This window comes from Boleophthalmus pectinirostris, unplaced genomic scaffold (assembly GCF_026225935.1).
Source record: "Boleophthalmus pectinirostris isolate CB_2022bp ecotype Guang Dong unplaced genomic scaffold, ASM2622593v1 HiC_scaffold_15, whole genome shotgun sequence".
Lineage (NCBI taxonomy): Eukaryota > Metazoa > Chordata > Actinopteri > Gobiiformes > Gobiidae > Boleophthalmus > Boleophthalmus pectinirostris.
This window is the reverse complement of record NW_026571070.1, coordinates 9,661,266-9,688,699: the sequence shown is the minus strand read 5'-3', so window position 1 is coordinate 9,688,699 and position 27,434 is coordinate 9,661,266. Positions and strand designations below refer to the sequence as shown.

At 38.3% G+C, this 27,434-nt stretch overlaps 3 protein-coding genes across 8 annotated transcripts in view; all 3 read right to left on the bottom strand.

Moving 5' to 3' along the window:
- The window catches only part of LOC110158673 (MAP7 domain-containing protein 2-like), a 50,091-nt gene extending 45,786 nt beyond the window's left edge, over positions 1-4,305 (bottom strand). For 3 of the 4 annotated variants that reach the window (XM_055151133.1, XM_055151136.1, XM_055151137.1), the window contains exons 1-2: positions 4,199-4,305; positions 1,075-1,164 (exon numbers count right to left, since the gene is read on the bottom strand). In XM_055151133.1, coding sequence (XP_055007108.1) covers positions 1,075-1,164; positions 4,199-4,235 — 127 coding nt within the window. In that variant the 5' untranslated portion in view covers positions 4,236-4,305. The remainder of the gene's footprint in view (positions 1-1,074; positions 1,165-4,198) is intronic. The other variant, XM_055151135.1, reaches the window with a different exon arrangement.
- A 4,567-nt stretch (positions 4,306-8,872) lies between these two features.
- On the bottom strand, positions 8,873-17,758 carry eif1axb (eukaryotic translation initiation factor 1A X-linked b). The gene is made up of 7 exons (XM_020923170.2): positions 17,595-17,758; positions 16,921-17,004; positions 13,095-13,198; positions 11,685-11,735; positions 10,900-10,981; positions 10,336-10,424; positions 8,873-9,352 (listed from the first exon to the last, which is right to left on the bottom strand). The coding sequence occupies exons 1-7, from the start codon at positions 17,608-17,610 to the stop codon at positions 9,347-9,349; spliced, it is 432 nt and encodes a 143-aa protein (XP_020778829.1). The 5' UTR covers positions 17,611-17,758; the 3' UTR covers positions 8,873-9,346.
- Positions 17,759-23,873: 6,115 nt separating this feature from the next.
- The window catches only part of rps6ka3b (ribosomal protein S6 kinase, polypeptide 3b), a 140,201-nt gene continuing 136,640 nt past the window's right edge, over positions 23,874-27,434 (bottom strand). For all 3 annotated transcript variants that reach the window (XM_055150755.1, XM_055150756.1, XM_055150757.1), the window contains one exon: positions 23,874-27,266. In XM_055150755.1, coding sequence (XP_055006730.1) covers positions 27,144-27,266 — 123 coding nt within the window. In that variant the 3' untranslated portion in view covers positions 23,874-27,143. The remainder of the gene's footprint in view (positions 27,267-27,434) is intronic.

The following is a 27,434-nucleotide window of genomic DNA, read 5'->3' as shown; positions in this document are numbered from 1 at the left end:
ATGAATTATTAATGAAAACCTGAACCTGGACTAACCTACAAAGATAACGGCACTACTCTGAAAATCAAAATCAGTGAATCAATGAATGAAGTGGAATCGAGTTGAGTTCAAATGAAATAAAATAATAAACCATTATAAATCCAAATCTAAAACCAGACTAACTAGATCTGTGATGGGACTAGGTCTGAGTCGAGGATTAAACCAGGAGTAAACCAGGACTAAAGCTAGACAAAAGATGGACTAAACCCGGACTAAACTAGAACTGAACCAAGACAAAACCAGAACTGAACCAAGACAAAACCAGAGCTGAACCAGGACTAATGCAGAGGACTAAACCAGGACTAAACGAACACTAAAGCAGCGCTAAACCAGGACTAAAGCAGGACTAAACCTGGACTAACCCAGGACTAAACCAAGACTAAACCAGAACTGAACCAGGACAAAACCAGTGCTAAACCAGAACTAGACCAGAACTAACCCAGAACTACACAAAAACTACACCAGGACGAAACCAGAACTGAACCAGGACAAAACCAGAGCTAAACCAGAACTAGACCAGAACTAACCCAGGACTACTCAAGGACTACACCTAGACTGAACCAGGACTAAACCAGAACTGAACCATGACTACACAAGGACTAAACCAGGGCAAAATTGGAGCTAAACCAGAACTAAAGCAGGACTAAAACTGGACTAAAGATAGTCTACACGAGGGCTAAACCAGGACTAGACCAGGACTGAACCAGGGCTAGTCTAGGACAAAACCAGGACAAACCCAGAACTACACAAGGACTACAAAAGGACTAAACCAATTATAATACTGGACTAAACCGTGAGTCTTTAATGTGACTATGCAGATGCAGAGGACTAAACCACACTTGGGTGAATACTGCCCCCTACTGGACAATTATGTGTTTACAAGTACAGTACAGAATAAAACCTTTGCCAATGGTTAGGACTAAATCAGATACTAAACATTACCAAAACTAGTATCAAAACTAGATACTCATCTGACCCAAAATCGAGTTTTAGTATGAAAAGGGAAAGATAAACAGTGTGTGTCATAGTATTTACCTGTTATGAGTTTATCGGTTTTGGTGGGCGATCTTGAAGGCGAGCGATGAGTGGAGACGAGGAGAGGAGCAGAGGGAGGGGCCAAAGCTGCTGAGATGGGGAAAAAAAAAAAACAGAAAAACAACTCAACAATGACTCATGTGAAGAAACAATGTCCAGAAGGCAAATGACTGCAAACGTGACTCCACAACACAAATTAAACACACGGCGAGGCTGTATATGACCTTATCCTGGTTTGGGGACAGGAAATAGTTGTAATATCCAAATATACAAGGAGCAAAGGAAGCTGCTACTTTAGTGTCAAATTGTTTTTTAATGTAAGTTGCCTATTGATTGGAAACTTTAGTGGTTTGCTGTGGTTTGCTGACTAATAGAATTTTAAAAGTAGTTCCACCTTACATGAAACAGGTGAGGTAAGACCAGACTGGCGCCATAAAGAGTAGTATAAATTTAAAATAGGACTGTAATTGAAGCAAAGTGTAATTGCAATTTATTTATCAAGACTTTTAATGAGGAGGAGCAGTGGCTCTACTCTAAGCTCCTTGGATGGGGATTTGTTTCAGTCAGGACCCTGCACTCAGTGATAGATTGCTTAATATTTGGCAATATGTTTTAAGAATAAATACAGTACTTTTTGTTAAACCACATTCTGCACAAACATAATGAAGTACACCCATTTTGATCTATATGAAATGTATTCATAAACAAGTTTTTTTTCTCTAAACAAGCAACAAAATTAGTAAAAAAAAATACAAGGAAATACTGAATACAGCAACCCATAATATTGATACTGTTTGACTTTGTGTATGATCAAATTTACTATGGATTTTTTTTTTTCATCAGCGCATTTAGATATCTAGAATTTAGAATAATAAAGTTTTTTTAATTCTTGCAAGTCCTAAAAGATTGGATATTGGCGACTTCTCCCATCGTCCAATAAAAGATCAATGAGCTGTCCTTGTCAGACATCTCAGCTGCCTCCACAGAGCTCCAAATTTCACCGGTTTCACAAATATATTGACAGACACACGCACACACATGCACACACACACACACACACTGTCGCCCACACACAGTCACACACACACACACACTGTCGCCCACACACAGTCACACACACACACATAAAGAGCAAATGAAACGCGTGCATTCAAATAGATGCAAAAACATGCAAATCCCCAGTGACTCGCGCTATACTTAGCTCATTTCTCTCCAGATGACATCACTCCGAATAATCAGCTGAATCATTTGCTTTCAAGAATAGATATAAACGTTTTTTGTCCCTTATGACACACCGTAGTATTTGTCATTTCGTTACACAGTTAAAGGTCCAATATTACACAAAACGGACTCTTGTGAAGCTTCAGTCATGTTATAATGTTGTTCCCTCCTCAAAGACAGACCTGGAGTCGTGTTTTGTTTTATTCACACATGTTTGAGTAAACCTGGATTATTAGTCTGTTTTCCCGGGCTAAAGTTATCCAAATGATTCTAGTGAAGGTATACGGAGTTTAAAAACACAGTGGAGCGCTTCCTGTTTTCTGCTTGATGGAAGAACTCAGACTAAATATGCTGGGTTTGTGTGTTAAACATCTATGAATGAAATAAAAATACAACTCCGGGTATGTTTGTGATGAGGAAACAACATTTATAGATCATAGATAATACGGGCCCTTAAATTATGGGCTGTGGGGTTCTTTGCAAGTATAAATATATGTTAAACAAGATTCATATCACATTACAAGATGCAAAAACAGATATAAAGAGGTGCAAAATATGTAATTATGCATAAGGATGAATATTGTCCATCCATCCATTTTTTTCTGCTTATCCGGGGCCGGGTCGCGGGGGCAGCAGTCTAAGCAGGGACTCCCAGACTTCCTTCACCCCAGACACGTCCTCCAGCTCCTCCGGGGGGATTATTGATTATGAATATTGTGAATATGTTTAAAAGCTATGCACAGTTTCAATACTGAGTAGCCATATCATTTATAACAAAACTCTATCTGATGAAATATAAAACAAACCTATAGCTGTAGCCTCCATCTTCAAAAATTTGCATATTTATTGCATTTATTTCTTTAATTTTGTGGTTAATTCTACTCTCCTTTCACCTTAAACCTCAGTTTAAGACAAATTTTAACCTCCTAGGACCCAAACTCTTATGGCATGCTTTATTGATTTCTCTTTGTTTGTTGGGCTGATTGGGACCAGATGAATACATTCATTTTGTTTTAATCATTTTGATAGAACACAATAAAGTCTCAGCTAAATAATCATTTGCAAAAACTATTTATTAAATGCCTGAACAACCCAAAATGTGTTAGACATACTGTATATATGTCCATATATGTGGACGCAAGGTCCTAGGAGGCTACTATATCTTCGTTTCTTCGCAAATTTATTGTTACTGAAATAATATGATTTTTCCACTATATAAAAGACATTTTGACCACGCACAGCCAGTTATAATCATCTAATTGTGTGTTCTAACAGCTACAAATATATACAGTATGTTATTTAGTATGTGTTTAATATTTATTTTCATTAAGACAGCAAGACATTAAGCTGAAATAATTGCATGTTTCCTAAATTAAAATTATTAAAACAGTCATATATGTTAAACGCTGGTCTTTTCCCACTATGATCCACCCATATGATTGAAAACCGTAATAGTAAAATATAATAATAATGCAAACAAAACCATAAAAATCCACGTAACGTTTCTGCCTAAAATAACATTAAAACTAGGCTAGACTGAATTCAAAAGGCAGGTGTGAGCTATTTTTATTCAGCCTATTTAGATAAAACAACCTTACACGTGTACAATTATTATTATTATTAATGTTAAATATATAAGGTTAACTAGTGCGTATAGTCTCACGGATGACATAACGTTACGCGCATACACCTGTCAATCAATCTATATGAAACCTTTACGACAACAAATCATTACAAAAAAATTAATAAAAAAAAATACTAACAATAAAAAAACAATCGTGAATATATTGACTAAATAAAAAAAACATAGATAATTAAAAATGTTGCTAGTTAGCTTTAGGAAAAAAACCGCTAAAAGCATTAACGTTAAAATGTATGTCCAACGGTTGTCATGGTTTCTTACCGGTCATCTCCGCGTGGCCAGGAGACACTTTGGTCATCCTCAAATGTGCAAAAAATGTGTCTAAAATATCAAAAATAACACAGAAATCCAACGATAAGATGCTCAGGGGCGGCTCGCAGAGTGACTAATGAGAAATGATGCTAGCTGCAGCAGACAGATGGAAAAACAGAGGAGGGGCGTCCGTGAATGCGCCTCGGAGATTAATCTATTTATATTACGCTTTCAACGGGTAAAAATAACACTGATGCTAAAATGCCCAGACTACGACATTTGCACGTTTTATTTATTTTTATTAGATGTGGCGTAGATAATTAATTTTTTTTTGTAAAATTTGGTTGACGAGCTAAAAGTGGATCATTGTCTTAGCTGCCATTGGGGCTAAGTGGCAGAAAAGCGGCTTCCTTTCTGCGCCAAATTAAGTGTTATTAAAAAAGGGGGGTCTTATATTACGTAAAATTTACTCTTGTGAGCTTTAAGCCATGTTATAATGGTGCTAGCTTAACAAAAACATACCTCGAGTTGTGTTTTGTTTCATTCGCACATGTTTGAGTAAACCTTTATTGTTTATTTATTTATTTTGTTTATTGTTTATTTATTATTTGTCGACATCTCCAAAGCTCAAAATGCTCTGTTCCACGTTGTGATGTCATGAAGTGGTTTTCGAGTCCAGTGCCGAAATTATCGAAATGATTCTAGTGAAAGTGTAAGGAGTTTCAAAACACAGTCCAAATAATTTTACGTGCCTTTATGTCCAAAATAATTACCCTTGTGGATTAATAAAGTTTGTCTAAGCCAGTCGAGCACTTCCTGTATTACCGCATGACGTCACAAGGTGGAACAGAGTATTTTGAGTTGAACGTTTTGTGTGTTAAACATGAAACATATGAACAATGAAACAAAACACAACTCCAGGTGTGTTTGTGATGAGGAAACAACAATATATTCTAACATAGAGCAGAAAATAGCACAATAGGTCTTTAAAATTGCTCGTAAATACACGAAAAGCAAAATTTGATGTTTATTACTGAAAGAAATGACTGAGCTGCCTTTACACATTAGACAGGCCTCTTCTGTACCTGTTTTAAAATCTTTTATTAAAACGTACTTGTTCACTTTGGCCTTTGACACAGTTTGAGTTGTTGACATTTTTTTATTAGATTGTTTTTGATACATTCTGGTTTTATTCATATATTGTTTTAGTGTTTTTATCGTTCTTATTTAATGATGTTCTGTAGCACTTGTGTTGTTTTAAAATGCGTTATAAATAAAGTTGCAGTTGCAGACAGAAATGACTTGAAAAACATGCATCCTTATTGTGAACACGGGACGCTTCTCCACAGATCTGACACAGTTATAATGTAAGTAATTTGCATATTTTTCTGTGACGATGACATCATGGACCTACACTGATCAATCAAACACATTTCAGAGACGAATTAAACTGTATTTTTAAACGATCCGGGATCAAAATCACGCACATACATGAACCATTATTGCTTTTTTGCATTTTACCGCTCGCTGGACTGACTGAACGATCATCCAGGTCTGGTGTGTTTTCTGCTTGATTGCCGCGTGCTGCCTCTGCCTCCTCGTGCCGGAAAGCGCACGTGCAGCACACTAGCCCAGCGGCGGGGTTACGTCATTGTGGCACGCGTGCGCACGGGGCAGTGGACGCGCGCGATGTGGGTCAGCGCCGTTCACACGTTCACACACAACGCCAACCCCGGGTCACGTCAGACTGAAGCAGCGGCGCTAAAAATACCATAAAACTCACCCAGAAATATACTTCAAACACCGTCTCCTGGTTCAGTCTCCAAAAAATACACATTTACTCATCATATCACATTTACTCTTGATAATACTCCCTACAACTGTACAACAACTCACCCTTATGTAACGGATAACTCTATGCCCTGTCAATCATCATATCATTGGTTCTCTGTCTTCCTGTGACCTCTTGTATAAAGCTGAGATTTTATGTTTTATTATTTATTTATTTATTTTATTTTATTTTGACTTGTACATTTACATTTATATAATTATGTCTTATTTGACATCAGTCTCTTGCTCTTTTTTGCTACTTATTTAGAATTTATCCATCCATTTTCTTCCACTTTTTCTGTGGCCGGGTCGTGGGGGCAGCAGTCTAAGCAGGGACTCCCAGACTGCCCTCACCCCAGACACTTCCTCCAGCTCCTCCAGGGGGATCCCAAGATGCTCAGGCGGGTTGAGTGCCTTACATAGTGCCTCCAGCGTGTCTTGGGTCTTCCCAGGGGCCTGGTGGGACATGCCCAGAACACCTCTCCAGGGAGGCGTCCAGGAGGCATCTGGAACAGATGTCTGAGCCACCTCAACTGGGTCCTCTCGACGTGGAGGAGCAGCGGCTCTACTCTGAGCTCCTGCCGTGTGACTCAGCTCCTCACCCAATCAGAGAAAACAAATTTCGGCCGCTTGTATCCGCAGTCTTGTTCTTTCGGTCATTACCCAGAGCTCATGACCATACGTGAGGCGAGGAACGTAGATTGACGGTAAATCGAGAGCTTTGCCTTACCAGATAACACCATATAGTGAGTTGAGTGAGCAATTATTTTTATATGTACTTTAAGACATTTTAAATATGTTTTTTTGGTGATTTAGGGCCAGTTTTGAGCCCCGTGTTCCCTGTCCCAGCAGATTTATCCAAAACCAGTGATTTGTTTCATTCCAATTTGATCCCTGCCAATAGTAAAGAGAGCCATAAACTGTCATCTGTTTAGGTCAAATACGGAAAAGCTGCTTAAAAACGACCAAAACACAAAGAAAATGTGACTAAACTGGCTCACGTTAATCATGAATGGGCCGAGTGCAGAACATTTCTCCTTACACTGCAAAAAACAAAATCTAGCCAAGTTAAGTTGACTTGAATTAAGAAAGTTTTATCTTGATTTGAGTAAATTTCACTTGACAAGTAAAATGATCTGCCAGTGGAACCAGACTTTTTGTACTTTAAATATGAAAATACATCTTGTTACCCTTAAAATAAGAAAAACAACAACTTCTTGCACTTAAAATAAGAAACAAAATGGAATGTTGCTTGAATTAAGAAAAACACACTTGTTCCTTTGGTCGATAATTTTACTTGTCAAGTTGAATCGACTCAAATAAAGTAAAATGTTCTAAATTTAAGTCATTTTACTTACCTAGATATTGTCTTTTTCCAGTGTAATTATGCACTCGTTTCACAATTTTATTACTTCCAACCACCACAAACTGGGGCATCCCAGTTTTTTATTTTGAAAATCTGGTCACGCTATTCTAAACACAGAATATTTGCAAATAAATGTGTTATTGTGTTTTTTCTAGGCCTACTTTTATTTTATTTTTATTTAGTTTGATTTGAGTTTTAATTTCTAAGATCAAAATATAACCTCAAATGTTAAATGTGCACTGTGCGGTTTGTCTGGTGGAGGGTCCGTCCTCGTCTCCATGTTGATGTGTCCAGAATGTTCTGCAGTATCATCATAAATTTAAGAATCGCCATGGAAACTTGCAGACTAAATTACAAGTTCAATTTGTGGAAAGGCAACCCTAATCACAATAAGAATTCATGTTTTTTAAGATACTTTTCGAACAATAAAAGCGTCTGTAGTTGAATAAACGCAAGACAAACAGGTGGCCGACCCTCTCCGGTAAAGTTACACAGTGCAGCTTTAAGTTTACAAGCAAGTTCAGTTCATGAAGAAATAGGAACCAATACAAAACATGTTAAGGTTTTTAATTATAACTGTTTTTTAGTATCATTCATCGTTAGTGCTTTAATCTGATTTATAAAACAGCCATTAACAACCAAACCAGCTGAACTACATTTACTTCAGTTACAGTTTACGCAGGTTTGTAAACACCGGCCTAAAACTTCATTATAGAGACGAAAACAGAGCATGTGAAAATTACAACAAAAACAAAACCCGAGCAAGATTCATACCAAAATAAAATAAAAGCACGTTTTAAATCAAATCCTTAATCTGAACAAGTTAAAAGTTAAATGCTACAATGGTTCAAACTTGGTTGGTATTTTTATCCATTATCTCGGTTTTGTAACTTATTTAATTATTTGCTGAGGTTAAAATTACATAAGAATTTAATAGTACACAAGATTGTAAAAACTTAAAAGAACTTAATTTAAAAAGAATTTAAGGACATAACATAACTGGGTTAAATTTGCCTCTATTTTTCAGTTCAGTAAAATTAGGACTGTTGCCATGGTGATTAACATTTTTTGTAATAAAAAAAAAAAATGCACACAATGACAAACACTGGCCCAAAAACGTTTTTAAGAACTCGGGGAAACTTACAAAAACGGATTTCAGCGACACATTTTCAGAAGTCACACGTGAAATTACAGTAAGTCGCTCTTACTTTTTGGTTGAAAAACTCAAGGCTCCTGAAAATGTCTTGTTTAAATCTTGAGTTTTCAGAATATCTTAGTTTTTTGGCCAGTTTTTGCTAATGTGTGCGTTGCGTCGCCATGGTAACAGCTACAGATATTAATGTACAACCACCCCTGCGTGAAACATCAATAGAATTTCACTGGTTTGGTATGAATCTAGCAACAGTAGCCGAACCTCTCAAAAAAACAAACAAACAAAAAACCAGATTAACAACAGACAAACTTGAGAAAAGGGGAAAAAACACAAAATGGTTTATTCATTTATTGGCTGTTTACTATTCCACATAGAGTGAAATCAATATAAATACATCTTAAAAAGAGTGGTGTTTCGAACTGATGATGAGACGTGCGTGTGGCAAGAGAGCAAATTTGGACAAAGAAGAAGGAGGGGGGGAAAAAAAAAAAAAAACAACAAACCTAAAATGTCTAGCAATGCTCTTGATCGTTACAATGCTGGGCTCAGCCTCAACTGTCCAATCCGCCGCCGGTGGCGTCACCAGTCGCCGGGCGGACTTTAAACTTCACTCACACCAGTTACATTTCTTAGACGCCACATTTATTTGAGTCAGTGGCGATTTTCTTTTCTCCTGATGCGAAATGCAAAGACAGTAATTGACTTTCTATTTGAATAAACTTTTAAACTTGTTCAGGCTGATCTTAGTAAAAATATTTATTATCATCGGCGTGAAGTGTCAATGTGAGTATCCAGCAGGAGCAGAAGATTAGATCTGAAAGAGAAGAAAGCGCAACACATTACATTTGGAGTGTTTAAAAGGTGCACTGGAAAGCTCTTTAAATTTTCATTAGTGATGTGTCCTCCGTGTCGAGGCTTCGACGTGTGTGCCAAGTAATCCAGGATGGTTTTGGTGAAGCACGCATTGAGGCTTGTATCGGTGACGTATGTGGTGACGTTCGAAGCCTCACGAACCGCCCGCAACTGGTTCAGGAAGTTCTTCGTGCATTTGGCACATAAGAGCCAGTGAAACGCAACAGATTCCCCCTCACATTTTGTGGTTTTTGGTTATTGCGAGTTTGGTACATTCTATTTGAGATTCTTTTTTTTGCAATGGAGCCAGCAAGAAAAAGAATATCATCTCCTATATCTCCTAATAAGGTATATAGTAATAATGATGTCATTAAATAAACCTGACCATTATATCATTAACACAGACTCCATGTTAATAAGTTCACAATTTATGCTGAAATCACAAACATTCAAATATTTAATCATTCATTTTTCAATATAAATCTTTCCATCATAACCTCAATGATCATGTTCATTGTTCTATTATCACTTTACCTGTTATATTTTTTGTCCACTTGATGGCGCAGTGGAGCAAATGAAGCACCTTGAAGCATCGGCTCAAGAGTCGAGCAAATGGATGGAACGCTTCAGGGCTTCATCTCACCATCACTAATATTCATTCTTATCATAAAGTGTTATTTAAGAAATTGTAAACCACCTTCAGTTACATTTGTATAGATACACACATGTAATTGTACAATAATCCTGATTTGCAAATTAGAAAATCACAGATAATCTTCAATTACTTAATCCTCGATTTCACAATTTTGCCATGTTTCAAAATCTTGATTTTAAAACCCGCATTAATCTAAGGAATTTATGAAATGTGTATGTATGTGTTTTTATGAAAAACCCATACATGATTTATTTTACTGTTAAATAAAATGATAATAATTCTGTTCTTACATCATCGACTTCATCGACGTCATCCCCCATGTCATCAAACTGGATTTCATCGTCTTCGGGTCCGGTCCCGTCTATGTCGTTGATTTTAGCTGAAGAGAAAAAAAAAGAAAATAGATTTAGGTCCTGATATCACACAGGGTTTGGAAAGAAACTGAAATGTCAAATATAGACTCTATACTCAATACGGATTCCAATATCTCGATGATAATAAAAACAGAATAGAATGTGATTTTCAACATTAAATCATAAGACTTTCTTTTCTATTCCCATGTGGCCTTATATCTGTGTAATCCCACAGTGTTCCATGTATTTTTTATTGTGGTCCATGGACGTATACTAGTCATTAAATATCAGATACAAACTAAATATTTAATCAGAAGTGCAGCTCTTTCACATTTTGGATGCATTTGAAGCTCTTACAGAAGAAAATGTCACTACCTGCCATTGCCACTCACTCTATATATTCAGAATGTTGTGATCATGTGTATAACCCGAACACCAGACTGGAGACTCCTGCTCTTTATGAGACTGGGGCCCTCTGCTGGACACTGTTCCTGTACTCACCGTGCTCTGGCAGCTCCCCGTAGGCTTTCAAACTCCGAGACTCGTCCGTGTTGTATTTGAGGATGACGTCAGCTTTGTTGTCCTAAAAGACAAATTCAAAACCATTACTTTAATAACACTGACAATGGTTGGATGTTTTAATATGAAGTTAAGGCTTGAATATTATAGACTATTTTTTGTAAATTAAAGCATAAGAAGTGACAGTGATAAATGACTTTTGCTTTGTCAAAGTGGCTCTAAACTATGAATCAAACTCAACCAGAAGTTTGTGTACGAATGTAGTTTTACTTCACTGTTTTATTTTAAAGATTCTCATGACTTTAGTTAAAGACCAAAAAAAGTAATTTGGTCTGCATTACATTTAAAACATTAATCTATTTTTACATATTTTTTCTGCAATTATGAATAAGAAAAGCATTTCCACACACATTAAATCGTTAAAGATAGTATGAACTGTATTAGATTAAATCATTTTAGACCCAAAAGCTAAAAATGTACCCAGTTTGCCGCATAAATTTGGATTTTTCCCCTTCTGAATTATAATATATAGTGATGTGTGAGCTACTGTGTCCAAATAATTTCAGTAAAGTTTGTCTAAGTCTATTCTAAATGAAGTCTAACGCTATCAAATCAACATATACAGTTTAGTAACGAAAAAAAGTGGATTTTGTGTTTAGTTTTACTTCAAGATATGGATTTCTGCAACACATTTTATCCCAAATACTGATAGATTTACAGTAATAATGAGCACTGTGAATAAATAAATTAAGAAAGTCACTACACACCTGGTAATCTCTGAGGCCCACCAGAATAATGTCTGACGTGTTGATCCAGACCTGAGAAGGAACAGAACGAAGAGCTGGGATCACATCTCTACATAAACACAACACAACAGCCTGTATCTTAAACAGACGATATTATGCTATTTTCTGGTCTATTGTTATTTTTGCTCATCAAAAACATACCCGGAGTTCAATTTTTTTATTTATAGTTTTATTCATGCATTTTTAAACACAAATCCTGCTTATTTATGCCGAGTCCTTCTATCAAACAGAAAAGTTCCTGACATAGCAAGGTGGAAGTGCTTTTTAAACTCCATACATCTTCACTTTGGATGATTTCAGCCTTGACATTTCAAATCTCTGCTCAACCAAAGGTAAAAGGCGCTGTTCACTTGAAAAACTACTGCTTCGTGACATCTCAAGGTGGAGGTAGACAGACTAATAATGCAGCGTTACTCAAACATGTGAATGAAACAAAACTCAACTCCAGGTCTGTTTTTGATTAACAACATTATAACGTGACTAAAACCTCACAAGGACTTTTAAAACTGAGGTCAGAATTCTGTGGTAAAATATTTCTCGCTGTCAGTTTCAAAAAGGCGTGGACAGTTCCTGGTCAATTTTCAAAAATGTTCATGAAATTTCCCATGGGAACTTCAGCTTGGAAAATGTGGGGAATTTTCAAAGAATTGTCAAGTTCAGGAAAGGTTACCGTATTTTCCGCACTATAGGGCGCACGGTCATTAAATGGTCTATTTTCAAACTTTTTTCACAAATAAATTGCACCGGACTTTAAACGAAACACAACAGTTGAATGGGTGAGTGGTTTTGTTTGTTTGTGGCGTTCACGGTGACTCTGGTCTTTGTTCAGTTGTGGCGTGTAGGGAGGGTGCTGTCTGGGACCGCTGGATTGTCGGCGTGTTCGCAGTGACTCAGTTGTGCAGTTGTGTCTAGAAGTGGCACATTGCACTCGCTTTTTCGGTTCGTTCCTCCGTTCTGTTCCTCGTCGGCGTGGAGTGATGAGTGTGGCTGTGGGTGTTTTTGCGGCGTGGTCGCTGCCTGCTGAATGAGTGTTTACCTTCCCTGCGGCTTTGTAGTTTACTGAAGTCATGCTGGGACATCCGACTAGATTCGTGTATAGGGCGCTCTGGATTGTGGGGTGCGCAGTCATTTTTTGATGGGGTTGGAGGCTTAAGAGCGCGCCCTATAGTCCGGAAAATACGGTAATTTCCGTCTTGTGAATGTGATACTTGCTCAAATGAGTATCTAGTTTTGTTACATGTTTATAGTATCGATAAATATCCGATTTTTTATACTTTTGACAACCCAACTGCGGATCTCTCAATCAAAAACCCAAACTGATCATTGACGAGAGAAAAGACTGAATCTGGATCACGCAGATGTTGGACGAACCTTTTTCCGGAGCTTTCCTCTGATGTGGCAGAGTCGTTTGGTGCCGTCGAAACACATCGCCTCCAGACGCCCGTTCCCCAACATTTTAATCACCTGAGCGTACTCTGAAAAAAAAAAGAGAACACGGCGACATTATTAGTGGAGTTGGTTTGATTCTCACATTCAGGCTCAGTCCAAGATCGTCCGATTAAAAACAAACCAAAGTCGTACCCACCTCTAAATACTGTGTTGTGTGAATGTGAACCTGTGTTTGAATGTGGGAGTGTGTGAAAAGTGAAATTGCACTGTTGTAAAGTGTGTTAGATAAACTTTTTTTGTCTAAATCCTACAATCAGTTAAATAAAAAGGAACAGGAGTTAATCAGCACTAGGTTCACACTCTGTACGTGTCACATCAGCTGCGTGTTTTGTCTGTGACTAAGCACGACTGCACTGTCCCTGTCAAATAAAAATAAATAAATACGAGTCATACGGAAAGTTATTACACATTTACACCCACATATCATCAGAGAATGTAAATAAAATAAACATTAACTAGATCTTCAGGCATTTAAACTAGAGGATTTGGCTTTCTGATAACTACCAGATCTAAACCAAGTCTATAACAGGACTATTGTAGGTCTGATTTAGAGCTAAACCAGGTCTAAAAGTGGACTACACCTTTTCCACTCTAGTTTCAAGCACAAAATGGAAAGGAAGTCCCGTTTAGGCGTTTCATTTTCACCTAAACTGGCAAGAGACTAAGTGAAAAACAGTTTGACACTAATTTTAGGTGTGAGAGACTTTGCTTGAGCGCACAAATCCTCTCACCTGTTGTAGTTCCTACCAAGTCGGTTCTTTCTGGTCGGATGGTGTTAAATAAAGCTCAGATTAAAGTCTAATAAATCCGCAGACAGAGCAGTGCCTACAGTTAGCATCACACTCCTGGGGAATGTTTATGGCATCAGCATGATTCATATGTACTTAGAGATAAGTCTTTGTCTGAGATATCTATTTTTGACTGTATTTATTTTAGTTTTACTATGTACTTTCTTCACATTTGTCGTTAACCTGCATTGTGTGGGGATGTGCAAAAATATTGAAATATCGAGATATCCAATCGTTTAATGTGATGATACAGTATCGATATCGTGGGCTGCTGTGTCGATATATCACCAAGAGTATTTTTTGGTATATTTTACTAGATTATTTTGGTACAGTGCTGCAGTTTTTGTCGCTTGTTTGGAGAAAGGAAACGTGTTTATGCGACACATTTGACATTTTCACTGTTTTGATGAGTAAAATTTTGTGTTTCATATTAATTTTGCACAAGAAGTGGTTGAACAAAGAATAAGTATCACAGCCTTTATGGATTTTGCCTTTAGTTTTATTGAACCGTATCGAATCGAAATAAAGGTATTTATCGTATTGGCAACTTCTTATATGTGGACGACACATGTTCGAAATAAACAAATAAATATATTAAACCTGAACCTAATCCTTCCAGACGTAAACGCAATTTTTGTACAATAGTCCTCACCTGGATTTTTTTTTTCTTCATTTTGCTGTTAAAACTCCACCTTTTGCCGCCTAATGAAGTGTTATACTTTTTTTTTTTTCCAATACAACCTGTTATTTCAGAATCTGCTGCTGTAGTTGTGTCATACGGCTGTACTAAAAGCAATAGATCAGAAATACAAAAAGGAAAATAAAATTCACACTCTTTCATTAAAAAACACACAGCAAACATGTATAAAAACGACCTTTTGGACATAAAAAAATTCTTAATTTAGGGCCTTAGCAACAAAAGTGAAAAAAAAAAATCAAGTCTAACTAAACTAAAAATATGCATATTGCCTCAAAACAAAACAAAAATTCCAATGGCCACATGACTTTACTGGTGCCAGTGATGGAAACAGGCCCGAGGCACAGAGTCACATCATTTCCTGCATTTCGATGGTGTGTTTTACGTTTGTATTTCTACATTTTGAGTGAAATAAACCATTCAAATAAAAATGGCAAGAGTGTGCATGTGACACAGGATAATGCTGGAAGTCTCAGCTGTTCAAGGGGAAAAAAGTACATTTCTGTCTTTTATGGTTTAACAGTTATGTGTGGTTATATAAAACATATTCCCAGATATTGTATACGATACTGTGGGTCTGGAAGGGTTAAATTGCCTCAGATGTTGCGTTGTATACCTCTCAACTATTATGAAACACACTGTCTTAGGACACAACCTTAAAGAGGCAGGGCAAGTCATCTGAACTCTATTTTCCCTAGAGATATTATTGAAACAACACCCAGTCAAAGGCTAAAACACAACTGAATTTCCTAAGGTTGCTCGAAAAGGGAAGAAACAAACTCCAGATAAGAGGAAAACAATGTAGAAAAGACGAGAATAATCAGGAGAAGACAATGCCAGAGACGACAAAAGAGACAAAAATTTGGAAAAAAGGGAGGGGACAAAACATACCACCCTTGATGCCTTTCAATCCTTAGCCATTGTTTCTCTTACATTACATTCAGACTAAAAAAATTATTCATGTTATGTTATTTTTTACTCATACTATTTGTGGAGTAAATATGACTCTTGAAATATGTATTAAAAAGTAGTTATTGGATTTTATGTTTAGGACAATACTAAGAAACAAAGTAGAGCTGATTATTTTAGTAGCTGACTAGTAAAATAGTTATTTCTATAGTTCATTGTGACATTTTAAGGTTAAATTAGGTTCAGTTTCAGTTAGTATCATTGTTTTTTTTTTTGCTATAATAGATAAACTGATTTAGTGTAGTTCCCTTAGTTCAATGTAGAGTCAGGGTTGTTTTAAGACTATGGAGGTGAAATTTAGACAATAAAGGGGCCACTATATTCTCTTCAATTGGTGGTAAACACCGCTTACCAGCCAACTATGTCCTTAATAATTTGTATGTTACAAATAAAGTGTATTTTGCATTTCAGTGGCATTTTGCATAGAGTGACCAGACGACCGTGTTTACCCAGGGCAGTCCCAGTTTTGGGCCGTGTCCCCTGTCCCAGCAGATTTATACAAAACCAGTGATTTGTCCCAGTTTTATACAAGAAATGTCCCAAGTCTCCCTATTTTTGGCCAATTTGATCTAAACCAGGACTAAACTAAGACTAAACCAGGACTACCTCTGATCTAAACCAGGATTAAAACTGGACTATGACAATTTTTCACTAATCTGATCAATGCCAACAGTAAAGAGGAGCATAAATTGTCATTTGTTGAGCCAAAATACAGAAAAACATGACCATAAAGCAAAAATACGCAGCGTGAGAAATTCCTCAGATTATGTCTGACATGAAAATCAGCCTGAGTATCATTAAGAAGTTGCAGATACGATACATCTCTCGGTACAACGCACTTTTGATTTGATAAGGCTCTGTAAAAATAAAGGGCAAATGATGGGTGTGATACTAAAAGTCTTTGTTAAATCACTTCTTGTGCCAAGTTAATATGAAACCCACTAATTTTACTCATCAAAACAATGAAAATGTCAAATGTGTCACATAAACGAGTTTCTTTCTACTAAACAAACAACAAAACTGTAGCGCTGTAACAAAATAATTTAGTAAAATATACCAAAAAATACTCTTGGCGATATATTGACACAGCAGCCCACGATATCGATACTGTATCATCACATTAAATGACACGATATCGATATTTCAATATTTTTGCACATCCCTGAATGAGAATACACAATGTTACGCGTTCTTTTCACCATTTTATTTACACCAACCATCCAAACCAGTGCGTGTGCGTGTGTCCAAGTGTTGAATCGTGAAAATGTGGTCAGCCTAACGCTGCGCCTCTCACCCTGTCCGTCCTCTTTGAACACGAGCTCTCTCTTCTCAGACTCATTCTCGTTCTTTCCACGTCGCCGATTCTTTCCTCCTTTACCTGTGAACAAACACCACGAAAGACAACTTTAAACTTCCATCTCACAGCTCGATATTTGTACAAACTTGACTTTCTCAGGTTTTAGACGGGGATTCGTGTGTAAAACAAAACCCAAACCCCCCGCTGTAAAACCCCATTGTTACATCACATTTTTTTACAGACGCACGTCGCTAAATAATCGATTTATATTCGGCAGCGACGCGTTTTAGCTTTAAACACAAAGTAAAACGCCATGACAGGAGTTAAACTGTGATAAACTGATAACATTAATCCAGATGTTACGGCCCAGCGGGTGCGGTTTAACTAGCCTTTAGCATGTTAGCTCCGTAGATTGTTTACTTTTATCTGCGCCACAACAACAAGGGAAGATGATGCCGATAACAACGAGGCTCTTGAGTCAAAACAACACGAACCTGACGAAAAATAAGAGATTTCAGTGGCGTTTTTTTTTGTTTAAATGTGTGATTTCTGGGTCACGGTGCTAACTAGCATTAGCCGTGCGGTGTCACGTTTTCACGGTGCGGCGGGACGGATCAACGCAGATCACAAATAAAACCCAAATTAACACGCTAAATCTTCCCGTCACTTACCTTTATTTTTGGGCATTCTCTTTCACGCCTTGGTCGATGTAAATTCCCCTCGACAGAACAGACCAACAGTGAACAGTTTAGTGTTTACAGACGGATAAAGTACGGGATGTTTCACTACGCGGTTAGCGCTGGGCTAGGCTAACAAATCCACCGGTCTGCGCATGTGCACCACAGGGCGTTCAAAACCGCTCAGCTTTATTGAAAAAAAAAACAATGTGACAGACACGCTGGGCACGATTCATTTCAAATCCGCGTGTCATTCGTAAATTAAATTAAAAATAAATAAATAAATAAAACCAAAAATAAGAAAACGAAAAAACAACTATTTTCTTTCATTATTTGTCTCCAACACCAAAAAAAAAAAAAATAAAAAAATAAAAAAATTGATGATAGAGGGTTTGTTTTTTCAGTTTTCGATTTTGTGTTTAAATGAATAATGGATAAAACGGATAACGGCCGTTTCCCGTTTCCATGATGTAAACTGTGATGCCAGACATTTGCTCCGCATACGGACTGAATCAGGACTGAACCTCAGTCACAGTCTGATCCCAGTCTCAGTTCTGGTGTGGTTCTGGTCTCAGTACTGGTCTCAGTCACGGTCTGGTCCCGGTCTAGTCTCGGGCTCAGTCCTGATCACATCACAGTCTACCGAGGCGCACCATCCTATTTTAGTCTTAGTTCAGTCCGTATGCGGCGCAAAAGTCCGACATTGCAGTTCAAGTCCATTATTCATTTAAACACAAAATCAAAAACTGAAAAAAAACAAATCATTATCTTTTTTTTTCATTTTGGTTTTGGAGGCAAATAATGAAGAAAATAGTTTTTTTTTTCCATTTTCTTATCTTTGGTTTTATTTTGAAAAACGAATGATACACGGATTATTTCAATAACCACGCATAAATGTATAATACTTCGGGTGACCAGATGTCTCTATTTACCCGGGACAGTCCCAGTTTTGAGCCCTGTGTCCCCTGTCCAGCAGATTTATCCAAAACCACTGATTTGTCCCAGTTTTACATAAGAAATGTCCTAGGTGTCCTTATTTTGACCAACTTAATACTTGCCAACAGTAAAGAGAAACATACATTGACATTTGTTTAGGTAAAATACAGAAAAGATGCTTAAAAAAGACCAAAACACAAAGAAAATGTGACTATACTGACTTAGTCATGAAGTGTATAACAATTTTCCTTAATTATGCACTTGTTTCACAATTTTATTATTACCAACCACCAAAAAAACAGGAATGTTCAAGTTTTTTATTTTAAAATTCTGGTCACCCTAAAATGGCTTTTTAAAAAACATTATATCAAGTCAATTTCGTGCAATATAGGACCTTTAACGTAGAATAAATGTTGATATGTCAATTTTTTACATCAACATTTTGGGGAAACAGCGGCTCCAGTTATAACCAAATGTTTGCTGAATTGTATTGAATTTGATTACAGCTAGGTTGTTGTTCCCTTGGGCATGACACCTCTCCCAGACCGATGGCACAGATTGGCAGCCACTACTGTCAATCAGCCCTGAGGCAGATAAAGCTACAACAGAGGTTTACCACAGAGAGTGCAGAGTGGAAGAATAATGGAGGTACATGGTTTTCCGGAAAGAAAAAAACAATACAAAAAACAATATCTTTTGTCTGATAATGAATTTTATTATTTTACTATAAAGTCCGGCCGTCGCTGCGAATACAAAATGGCGGCCGGTAGCAGCAGGACAAACGCTAAAAGAACAAGGAGGTAAAGAAGAAGAAAGCTTTTCCCATTTTTGTCATAAACATTTTTTATCATAACACAAAAAAACCCTTTTACATCCTGTTCCCAGAGCTGTACATTTAGAGGCAGACTTATATAACCATTTAAAACATAAAATCATTTCCCTTTATTTATATATTTAAACAGTAAAACACATAGAAGAGCCTGATCAGACAGTTGTGTTGTTGAAGTCAGCTTGTTTTTCCAGCAGATTTTTGACAAAGAATGAACTGCACAATATTGGAAGGACACGTAGAGCTCGGGATTCATAGTATTTTCAGTGAGTCTAGGAGATTTAAAGATGCTAAACACTCTTCGTCTTAAAGTTCATTCAGAAGTTTTCAGTTCATCAGGTTGTTCCACAGCTTTTTGTTTACTTTTTAACATGATCTCGATCACAGTTTTGCACTACAGTCACAATCATTTTCCAAGCTCTATAGTCAAAAGTGTGGACAGATTTTGTACTTTTTAAAATGTTTTGTGTGGATTAATTTGCTTGATTTCATTTTCTTTCTAGATTCAAAGTTGAAGTTTGAAAAATACATTTGACATTTGGGGTAGACCATGGTTTAGTCCTGTCTTAGGCTACGTTCAGACTGCAGGGCTTTTTTTTTGTGTGCTAAAAATAATTAAATGTGAAGATGTGTCCAGACTTTCGACTTCCAAACTGCACGTCCGATCAGATCCAAGAAACTTTGCATAAATCCTGCCAGTTTTGGTAGAATTACATGAAAAGTGATGATATTCCAGACTTTGTTTTAACTGAAGTGCGTGAGTTTGGCTGATCAGGCTAATAATACAACAATACTCATACAGACAGAAGCAGGACTATGTTTTTTTTAATAAAATTTTGTTGATTGTCTTTAAATATGATTAAAAAAACAAACATTCAAGACTCCATTTTCCTGTACATGTCTACGCCTCATAGTGAAGCCCAGATGCATTGTGGGAAATGTAGGCACGAGGGTTGCTATTGTTATTCCTGCTTCTCACTTAAAAAAAAAAAAATCATACATTTCGATATCACGTAATCGTAAGTTTTCTCGAAATTTTGTGAAATTAAAAGGAATGTTTTGTTGCTTTTTAAAGGGCTGCATTAAACACACGTTGCGTACAGTAGAAGACTTGAACCGACCCGGAGTGACCCCACTTCCAGGTCACGTGACGCTGTGCTTTTGTTTTGAGTCGCGGCTCGGACTCGGATGCATCGTAAAAACCTGAGAAAGTCGTGAAATTATTTACAGTTTTGTTTATAGACAGGAAGCTTCATCGTCTGAACAAAACATGGAAAGACAGTTCAACTATTCAACCCTCAAGAGGAGAAAACAAGAAGAGGAAATGTGGGTATGTGATAGAAGTCTTTACTAAAAAATCCCCCAAATTCTGGTTTGAGCAAAAAGCTTTAAAAGGCCTGTATCCAATTTTATTTTCAGTGTATTTCAGTAAAATTTGTCTTGTTCGATATATAGTATAAGCAGCTCTTGGGGTCAAAATAAGTCTGCTGTGCACTTTCGGACTTCCGGTCATTGCGCAATACATACTGGGAAGGATTTACCGAAAAAGTGAGCATCAAACCTCCGTGTTTGATTTCCTAGTGGGATGTGTCTATTGACAAAGCCGAGCTTTTCAAGTCTTTTGAATGATATTGCTTTGGTTCTGATTCTGATATTGTCATATTTTAGTTTTGGGATTCGGACATCGTAATAGTGTGGTTGTTGGACGTCCTAATACTGGAAAACGCCTTGAGAAATTTGTTCGCGAACTCCATAAATGAAAAAGAGAATCAGATGTGTGTGACTCCAAACCTCTGTTCAAACTGTTTCCCTTCCCAACGGAATTGAAAAATAGTGAAAGGTGAAGGCGATGGGCAGGATTGATACACAGGAAGGACCAAAAATTAAACCTTTGACTGCCTAAATCATTCCGAGTTTGCGGTGAACATTTTGTATGTGGAGCACCATCAAAGCAGGATCCCGTTTGTTAATCGAGAGGTGCAGAAGACAAACAGGCTGAGCTGCACTTTCTTGTTCTTGTGGTTTTACAGCAACATCACGTCTAGGTCGCTTTGCAGCGGAAGGAGTTTCCTGGCGAACCGTTGGTGCCTTTCACTTTGGCGTTGACTTTTTAAATTCGTAACCAAGGATGAGTGAGGGATCGGGGTTTTGCTTTGTTGGCACTCCACGTACAAAATGTTCGCTGCAAACTCGGGATGATTTCTTAGGCAGCCAAATGTTTCCTTTTTGGTCCTTCCTGTGGATCAATCCTGCCCATCGCCTTCACCTTTCACTATTTTTCAATTCCGTTCAGAAGGGAAACAGTTTGAAAGGAGATTTGCAGTCACATCTGATTCCCTTTTGCATTTATAGAGTTCGCAAACAAATTTCTCGAGCTGTTTTCTGCTGTTAAGACATCCAGCAACCACACAATTACGATGTCCAAATCCTAAAACTGAAATATGACAAAATCAAAACCAGAAACAAAAGCGATATGGTTCAAAAGACTTGAAAAGGTCGACTTTGTCAATAGACACATCCCACTGAGAAAACAAACATGGAGGTTTGATGCTCACTTTTTCGGAAAATTCTTCCCAGTATGAATTACGCAATGACCGGAAATCCGAAATTTAATTATAAAGCGTTTTATCGTCCGTTAATCAGGAAGTGCGCATTAGTATGGTAGTTTTTGTTAGCTCTACACTCAGCTCTGGTTTCTGAGAGTTGTGAAAATCGCTTCTAAACTCATCACAGTGAATAATTAGGACATTTGGAATGCATAAAATAAGTAAGAAATCATTTAAGACCACTGTAAACTGTTTAAAATGAACTAGTTCTGTTTTTTTTACACGTTTTTAAGACTGTAAAAATCAAGTACTACGCCTTTAAATATGTGTTTTCTGTTATATTTGGAGAAAATGTTTGCAAAACCGGTAAGCGACCTAACTTCTCCTATTACTACTCCTACATAGACACCCACTGCTAAAAAGATATACAAAAAATACACAAATTATACTTAAATTAGCGTCTTAAAATTCAAATCGATCTCTTGGAAAAGCTGTTGCGTGACTAGAACACTTTTTTTTTTTTTTTCCAAATTTAACTGGAACTTTTAGGCTTGTTGTGCTTCTTGTGTTATCTGTGCATAGATAGGAGGAGTAGGTCAAAGTTTTTAGATAAGGTCGTGTTTGAATTTTGTAACTTTTAAAGACTTGAAATGTGCTCAGAGTTGGTTTACAGATTTCTAAAGAAGCCCACATTTCTCTTGTTTGTTTTCTGCTGTTTTGACTGTTGTGAGAGGACGCTATCTACTCTTTAATGGATGCGGTTGACTTTTCGTTGCTGATTTTGCTTCCTGGCTTTAACACTAGTTTCAGCCTTAGCCCCTTTTGTACCTCCTTTTCCTACAGGGATATTTTTGGTAATTTTTAAAGAGCAAAGTTTAATGTATTCTCGGTAAACGTGAACGAGTACGGTGAATTTGTGACTCCATGATTGTCGGTTGGGTCTCAAATAACATCATAATTATACAGAAATGGAAAATTACAAGTGCTAATAATCCGTGTATCATTTGTTTCGCTTCGTCACAGCTTCTTCATTATTTGTTTCCAAAACCAAAATGAAAAAAAACGGATAATGATTAGTTTTTCAGTTTTCGATTTTGTGTTTAAATGAAGAATGGAAACAACTTATAACGGCCATTTCCCGTTTACTTCCCTGAATGCGATGCCGGGCTGAACCAGGACTGATTCAGGTCAGGGACCAGACCGGGACCAGACCGGGACCAGACCTGAACTGAGACCAGGCCTGAGACCGAGGCCAGACCGGGACCGAGGACCTGCCAGACCGGACTGAGACCGAGGCCAGACCGGGACTGAGACCGAGGACCAGACCGAGACTAGGACTGAGACCGAGGCCAGACCGGGACCAGACTGGGACCAGACCAGAGTCTCAGAGTCCACAGCAGGGCCGGAGCTCAAAGCTGAGGCTCGGACCCCACGGAGGCTCAGAGTCAAAACTCGGAGTCTGCTCTGGTCCCGCTCTGTCCCGCTCTGGTCCCGCTCTGGTCCCGCTCTGGTCCCGCTCTGGTCCCTGGATCAGTCCTGGTTCAGTCAAAACTGAAAAAACAAATTGTTATCGTTTTTTTTTTCATTTTGGTTTTGGAGACAAATAATGAAGAAAATTGTTGTTTTTTCATTTTCTTATTTTTGATTTTATATTGAAAAACGAATGAACGAATGATACACAGACGGTTTGTTAATATGCAGATTTTTGTTCAGTTCAAGAGTCTAGTTACTAACAGAAAAGAATCAGGTTTAACATTTGCAGATTTTACTATTTAATATTTCTTATGACCGTATTTTGTCTCCTCTCTGGCATCAGTTTGTAATTAATACTTGAAAAAAACACGAAAACAAATGGCATTAAAACAAAGTGCTATAGGTTAATGACTCAATTTTCTGATACAAGAAACGCGTTGATTTTTGAGTGAGTTTGTGAAGTTTTGTTTGCATCGTCCAAGTGCAAAAGAAGAATGTTGCTTTTAAATGATTACGCTCGACAATTGTGCATTTTTTGTTTGTCCGAACATGGAAAAACCCAACTAACCAAACCAAAAATATCCCAAAATAGGCTGCCGAAAAGGGGCTTGCGTAGCTTTAGCCTTGGGTTCCTTTGTTCACTTGCAGCTAATACTTAAACTAACTGTTCGGCTCACCTTTTTCATATCGGAGGCGACTTGCGGTTGAGTAAATGCAGATCTACTACAGCAGATTGACCACAGTACAATAGTAATCCCATAACAATAATAATAGTCTTTGTATAGTCTTTGAATGCATACAATTTCTCTCCTTAAGAATAAATATGTACTTTCTGATTGTCTTGCACGGAGGAGAGGGCCAATCAGAGGCGTGGGAAGAGAGAAGGGGGCGGGGTTAAGTGGCGAGGACGACCAGTGAAAGGAGGTAGACAGGGAACGGGCGGAGTGGGTTCGGTAAAAGAGCCAATCAGAGGCTGAGGAGGGTTGGAGAGAGGGCGGGACTTCAGTGCGGAGAGCCAATCAAAGGCCATGGAGTGACAGCGGATATGGCTTCGAGTAGAGACGGACCAATCAGATGAGGCGGAAGAGGAGAGAGAGAGAGAGGGCGGGGCTTCAGTGTTGAGGAGAGCCAATCGGAGGGCATGGCTTCGGTACAGTGGAGAGCCAATCAGAGGCGGCGTCGGGGTCAAAGGCGGGGTTTCAGTGTTGAGGAGAGCCAATCAGAGGCAGTGTTAAGTTTTCAGTGTTGGGGAAAGCCAGTCGACCTTTTTCACAACGGCCGAATATGCCCAGCTGTAGGTTTGCAGAACTTCTGGTTACCGTATTTTCCGGGCTATTAGACGCGCTCTTAAGCCTCTAACCGCATCAAAAAACGACTGCGCGCCACAATCCAGAGCACCCCATACACGAATCCACTTGGGTGTCCCAGCACGACTTCAGTAAATTATAAAGCCGCACCACTCACAGTGCAGGCAAACACACACGGAGCAGACAGCGACCGCGCAACGAAACACACCCACAGACAGTGTTGGGGAGTAACAGATTACATGTACTGGAGTTACGTAATCAGACTACAAATTATGAGTAACTGTATTCAGTTACAATTACTGTTTCACTGAGTGGTAATTGGATTACATTTACTTTGTTGAATTAAATGGATTACACGGCGGTATTTTCCTGTTTTCACATTTTGGGCTATTCCTTTTTTTCAGTAATTCCACTCATTGCCGGGCACTAAACCAGGTCTAAACCAGGTCTAAACCAGGTCTAAACCAGGTCTAAACCAGGTCTAAAACCAGGTCTAAAACCAGGTCCAAACTAGGTCTAAACCTGGTCTAAAACCAGGTCTAAACTAGGTCTAAACCAGGACTAAAGCAGGACTAAAACTAGGTATAAACCAGGTCTAAACCAGGTCTAAAACCAGGTCTAAAACCAGGTCTAAAACCAGGTCTAAACCAGGTCTAAACTAGGTATAAAACCAGAACTAAACCAAGTCTAAACCAAGTCTAAAGTCCGTTGCGGTTTATTTGTGAAAAAAGTTCGAAAATACACCATTCAATGACAGTGTGTTTTATAATCCAGAGCGCCTAATAGCCCGGAAAATATGGTAATGCTTTTATGTGGCAAAATGTGTGTGTAAATGTCTTGCGTATTCTCCACCGGCTTCATAAATCTGCCCCATCACCAAATCTTCAACGAACAAGGTTGACAAAGGACAAAATTATGGATATTTTAGGTCAATCATAAGTTAAGAAAGACGAAAACTTAAAGACGAACAACGAGTGAACTACTGAGCAAAACTAGTGTTATGGTCATGAATAAAACATAAGTAACTTGTTCACTCAGACTGACTCTAGAATTAAAACTAAAAAATCGATTTCATGATGTCGATATTAGCATTGATAGATAAATTTGTGCTGTTCAAACACTGGACATCTCTAGGATACCATAGCGTTAGTTTTGTTCAGTAGTTCTCTAATGCGTCGTCGTTGTTCGCCTTTATGTTTTCGTCTTTCTTACCTTGATAGTTGTGGATAGATTCTTCATGGAGGAATGTTTATCCTTTGTGGACCTTATTGGTTGAAGATTTGGTGATGGGGTAAGTTTATGAAGCTGACATTTCCACAGATATTTTGCCAGAGAAAACCATTAACCGGACGTTCCGCAAACCTACAGCGGGGCACTTCCGAAAAAAAGGTGAAAAAGGTTTATTGGAGGCTGTTTCGAGGTGGAGGGTGGGGCTCGACCTTAGAGGAGAGCCAATCAGAGGCTGCGTTGGGGCTTCAGTGTTGAGGAGAGCCAATCAGAGGCTGCGTTGGGGCTTCAGTGTTGAGGAGAGCCAATCAGAGGCAGTGTTAAGTTTTCAGTGTTGGGAAAAGCCAGTCAACCTTTTTCACAACGGCCAAAAGTGCCCCGCTGCAATTTTGCGGAACTTTTTATGACAAAATGTCTGTGGAAATTCTCCACCGGCTTCATAAATCTGCCTGCCCCATCACCAAATCTTCAACCAACAAGGATCCACGAAGGATAAACATTCTGTCCATGAAGAATTTATCCACAACTATCGAGGTAAGAAAGACGAAAACTTAAAGGCGAACAACGACGACGCATTAGAGAACTACTGAGCAAAACTAACATTATGGTCATGAATAAAACATAAGTGACTTGTTAACTCAGACTGATTCTACAATTAAAACAAAAAAAAAACAACTTCATGATGTCGATATGAGCATAGATAGATTTGTGCAGTTCAAATGCGAGACATCTCTGGGATACCGTAGTTCTCTAATGCGTCGTAGTTGTTCGCCTTTAGGTTTTCGTCTTTCTTACCTCGATAGTTGTGGATAAATTCTTCATGGACAAAATGTTTATCCTTTGTGGACCTTGTTGGTTGAAGATTTGGTCATGGGGCAGGTTTATGAAGCTGGTGGGGAAAGCATGAAAGATTTCCACAGACATTTTGCCACAGAAAACCATTATTCGGAAGTTCTGCAAACCTAAAGTGGTGTGAACTTGTGAAGAAGGTCTATCAGAGGCTGCGTTGAGGTGGTGGATGGGGCTTAACCTTTGGAGAGAGCCAATAAGAGGCTGCGTTGGAGTGGTGGGAAGAGCTTCAGTGTTGAGGAGAGCCAAACAGAGGCTAGATTGGGGTTCTCGGCATGGCTTCAGTACGGTACAGAGCCAATCAGAGGCTGAGTTGGGGCTTCAGTGTTGAGGAGAGCCAATCAGAGGCTGCGTTGTTGGAGTGGTGGTCGGAGTTTCACAGGGCAGTGGAGGTGATTTTCTTGATTCCTCGTCGTTGGGCCAGAGTCGAACACCCCACAGGCTCCAGGACGGGGGGAACGTTCCTATTCAGAGCAGAGTACGTTGCTGCCATCGCCCCCTGCAGAAGAAAAGGTCAAATTACTCTTATGTTATTGTGAAATAGTCAGTGTCCAGGTGGAGGTCTACAGTCTGTCCTCGTTCAGTAAAAGCTTGTTGTTTATAGTGGGCAAAATGGTGCAAAATGATTACAAAACATTTTTGAAATCTTTGAACCTGGATTTGTTTT